Source organism: Lipotes vexillifer, unplaced genomic scaffold, assembly GCF_000442215.2.
Source record: "Lipotes vexillifer unplaced genomic scaffold, Lipotes_vexillifer_v1.1 scaffold132, whole genome shotgun sequence".
Lineage (NCBI taxonomy): Eukaryota > Metazoa > Chordata > Mammalia > Artiodactyla > Lipotidae > Lipotes > Lipotes vexillifer.
In genome coordinates this window covers 943742-947906 of record NW_006782535.1, presented here as the reverse complement: position 1 = coordinate 947906, position 4165 = coordinate 943742, and the positions used below count along the sequence as shown (strand labels likewise).

General features: G+C 56.8%; 1 protein-coding gene across 1 annotated transcript in view; it reads right to left on the bottom strand.

The window, feature by feature from the left end:
• CARS2 (cysteinyl-tRNA synthetase 2, mitochondrial) overlaps nt 1–4165 on the bottom strand; it is a 37236-nt gene that overhangs the window by 21011 nt on the left and 12060 nt on the right. Inside the window, exons 4-5 of the mRNA XM_007455323.1 lie at nt 3533–3604; nt 3331–3436 (exon numbers count right to left, since the gene is read on the bottom strand). Of these exons, the coding sequence (XP_007455385.1) occupies nt 3331–3436; nt 3533–3604 (178 nt within the window). The remainder of the gene's footprint in view (nt 1–3330; nt 3437–3532; nt 3605–4165) is intronic.

Here is a 4165-nt window from a genome sequence, read left to right as displayed (position 1 = left end):
GCGGGTTCGTGCCCCGGTCCAGGAAGATCCCACATGTCGCGGAGCGGCTGGGCCCGTGAGCCGTGGCCGCTGAGCCTGCGTGTCCAGAGCCTGTGCTCCGCAGCGGGAGAGGCCACAACAGTGAGAGGCCCGCGTACCGCAAAAACAAACAAACAAACATGCGTTTGCACACATCATGAACGTCCGGTTGTGGACGGGAAAACACAAATGTAAGTTCCCTGTAAAATGTTGAGCCAGTTGTTTTTAACAAGAAAAAAGGAAAGTGAGTTTATCACTGGCCTGCCTTCAGCTCTGGGCCCTGGGTTACAGACCCATCAATAAAGCAAAGCCGTTTTTAACCCGGATACCCTGAGACCACCCTGCCACTCAGAACAGGCACCTCACACGAAAGCATCACCCCCCCGCCGTGGGGTCCTTTCACCAAGGTGCACACGTGCTGCGGGTGCCAGACGACCCTCCCACGGGGACCCTGCAGAGCCCGGGAGCCCTGCTCTTCCCCACTCAGGAAGAGGCAGAGCAGGGAAGGCGGTGGCAGAGCCGCAGCCCTGGCGGGAAGAGTCCTGCCCCCAGGGAGCCGGCGCTCAGGAAGGCCAACGCCGCGGCCACTGGGTCGCACTCCTGACTGGCCACCTGCACGCCGCGATCAGCGCAAGGGCCCAAGGTCGGGTGCGATTTTTAACCTTTGCAAACTTCTGGTTTTTAATCTTCACATTCTTTGTACTGACACAGTTACTAATCTGTATCTGCACTATCCTTCTCAGGGACAGTGGCCTTGAAGACAGGTTGCTTTAAGATCCAGGAAGACTTTATGGGACTCCCTGGCGGCCCAGTGGTTAGGACTCTGTGCTTCTACTGCAGGGGGCCCAGGTTCGATCCCTGGTCGGGGAGCTAAGATCTCGCCTGCCTCACGGAGTGGCCAAAACAAACACAAGATCCAGGGAGCTTGGACTGTCAGAGGCTCATATCCCTGGTCACTCTCCAGCCCGGCTGGCGGGGACAGGGCAGGCGCCAGCGCCGCAGGGGGGCAATCGGCAGAACAGCGGGGAAACGGCCCCCGGTGACTGGGCTCTGCCAGTCCCCCACGGGGTCCTTCCTCCGCACGCGGTTTATTACTGAGCCCAACCTACGCGCCGGGGTACAGCAGCGAAACAAATACTGTGGGAACTGCTTTCTACTAAGTCAGAATGCAGACAGCACTTTGAAAATGCTTTGACAGAGGGAGAAACTGCTCGCTTGATAGAGAACACATTTTCCTGAACCTGGGCTTACTTCACCCATTTGCTGAACAAATTTTTTTCTTCACAAATAGTTCAAAGCTCCAATTAGAATCAAGCTTTTGTGGAACTGCCACAAAGTCCAAGTTACTGGAGTTCAAGTTAATACATTTATTTTAAATGAATTATGTTTGTGTCACCATTATTAAAAATGTACAACCAGGGCTTCCCTGGCGGCGCAGCGGTTAAGAGTCCCCCTGCCAACGCAGGGGACACGGGTTCGAGCCCTGGTCCGGGAAGATCCCACATGCCGCGGAGCAACTAAGCCCGTGCGCCACAACTACTGAGCCTGCGCTCTAGAGCCCTCAAGCCACAACTACTGAACCCGTATGCCACAACTACTGAGCCCGCGAGCCACAACTACTGAAGCCCGTGCGCCTAGAGCCCGTGCTCCGCAACAAGAGAAGCCACCGCGATGAGAAGACCCAACGCAGCCAAAAATAAAAATAAATAAATTAAAAAACCAAAACAAAACAGGACGACACGCAGCATTTATCCTGTGCCGTGCCTGGGTGAACCCCTGGTGCCTCAGGACACAGGTCTCAGGTCTGGTCACTCCTCCCACTCTGGTTCCAGGACCGCGGGGAGACGCCTCCTGTATCTTCTGGAGCAGACGTGCAGCTGTGCATAAAGGGCCTCACCCTACGTAACCCCAGCGTCATCACCAGCCCCAGGCGCTGCACCGAGCCCTCCCGCATCCCGTGGCCTCTGCACAGGGCTGTGTCCCCTCTTCTAAGACATACCCACTGTGTTCCCTCCACAGCTGAAGACACCAAGCGGGTCCCCTGTCGTACAGAATGCCCGTCTTGGGGTGCTTTGTCTGGCCCTTCCTCTGGGTCCAGTTTAACTGGTTTAGGAGCTGCTGCTTTTGTCTGGGGCGCCAGGGCAAGGCTGCACCCTGGCGTTTCGCTGCCTCTGGGATCCTGCCTTTCTTCAGCTGCACCCCCTTCTCCCCAGCCGCGCCTTCCAAATCCTGCCCATCCCCAAAGCCCTGGCCCAAGCCTCCTCCCTCCCAGGAAGCTCCCTCCACCCCCGGGGCTGACGGTGACCTTCCTCAGCTCTGATATCGGCACCGTCCCACTGGGCAGCCCGTCCCGTGCTGCCTTATTTGCACAACTTGTCGGTTCTTGGACCAGAAAAGCCTCTGACCTTGTGAATAATGGCCAGAGTGCCCAGCCCAGGTCGGGGCTCTGCAGGTGCCGCCATGCTCGTAGCGAGTAAAGGACAGAGGAAGAGGTGTGACCCTAGATGCGGTTTACGGGGGTGACTGCACAGGGAGCACCTTTCCTTCGCGGTCCTACCCGAGAGCCCGAGAGCCCCGGGGACCTGCCTGGAACCGCGTGCAGCCTGTGCACACGAGGACTTGCGGTTTTTCCTTCACGTATTTGCTATATTCAGGTTTTGTCTCCAGGAGGATCAGGCAAAGCACCCGAAGACGGGGTGTTCTGTACAAGGGACCCAGTCAGTGTCTTCAGCTTCATGGAGGGAACACTGTGGGTGATGGAAGAGGGGACACAGTTCCGTGCAGAGGCCATGGGATGCGGGAGGGCTCGGGTCAGCGCCTGGGGGGTGACGTAGGGCGAGGCCCTTTATCCACAGGTGCGAGTGGCAGTGTCGGGAGATCTGCCGTTTCTGCCGCTGGCCCATCGAAAACAACCCTCCCCTACGCAGAGAGGAAGGAGTCCTTAACAAGGGAGTGGGTCTTCAGAGCGACCGCCACCGTCCCCAGCTGTGCTGCGAAAACTTATAAACAAAGTTGAAAGAAGGCTCCAGTGAAGACTGTACTCCCACCCGGACCCCGTGGCCGTCAGCACCTGGCCACGCTTGCCTCGTCGAGGTCGCCTCTGACAGTGCAAAGGTATTTTGAAAGAGAACTGAATCAGCAGTTTCACAAAGAGACACAATCGTAGAAAATCTCACAACATTTTTGCCGTAAGAATCCTACCAAGAAAGACAGTAAGACGTTCGGCCCGTCCGAGCCACCCAAATATGCAGCCCACCCGTCAAAATCCTACGGGGTCTCACCCAGCGATCAGGTTGATAACATAACCGCTACCTTTCGGGGTGGAGTAAGCGTGCCCGTTAGCAATTATTCTCTCGATAAAAGCAATTATCTGAGGAATGTTTTCAGTTACCCTCAGGTACACGGTGGGTGGGAGAACCTGTAAGAAAGCAGAGGAGAGACGCGGTTTCCCCAGCTCCACGCGGAGGGGGTCAGCCCCAGAGTCCACCGTCCAAGCTGCTCATCACACACCTACCTTCAAGGCTGCCATGTCTTGTTTAAAGTCTTCTTCATAAAGATTGGCCAGGGAAGCGGGCGACACGCTCATCTGTAAGCAGAGGAGAGCACGCGGGTCTGGGGGGCTCACGACGCAACCCCAGAGGCACGGCCCCCCCCCCCCCGGGCCGCACGGCGCGGCCTCCACGCGGCCCTGCTCACAAAGGGGCATTTAATCGTCCTAGCCCCTTAGCTGGTCAAAAAGGCTTACGGACCTGCTTTCTGGTCAGAGAGAAAAAGGAATAAACAGTGTCACGATTTCCGTTATTTAATTCAAAACAAAACCCAAAGACCTACAAAGTAGCCTCTGCTCTTCTAGGACCAGGGCAAGCCAGGTCACCCCGTCCGACACACAACCACTTGAGTTCCCGACTTTTACCCCTTTATCTCTCGGGGGGCAAGAGAAAACAAGTCACAAGTACATGCATGAGGAAATGTCTCAGAAACATCTGAAAGCAATGCAGCCCCCGTCAATGGGGGCTGTGACGGGTGTTCAATCTGGAGGGGCCAGGGCTGGACGTCTGGGGGCAAGCAGAAGCCCCAGAACGCTAAATTAAATTCTGAACGCAGGGGCTCTGGATTCAGGCGGGGGGGGGGGGGGGCGCGACCCAAG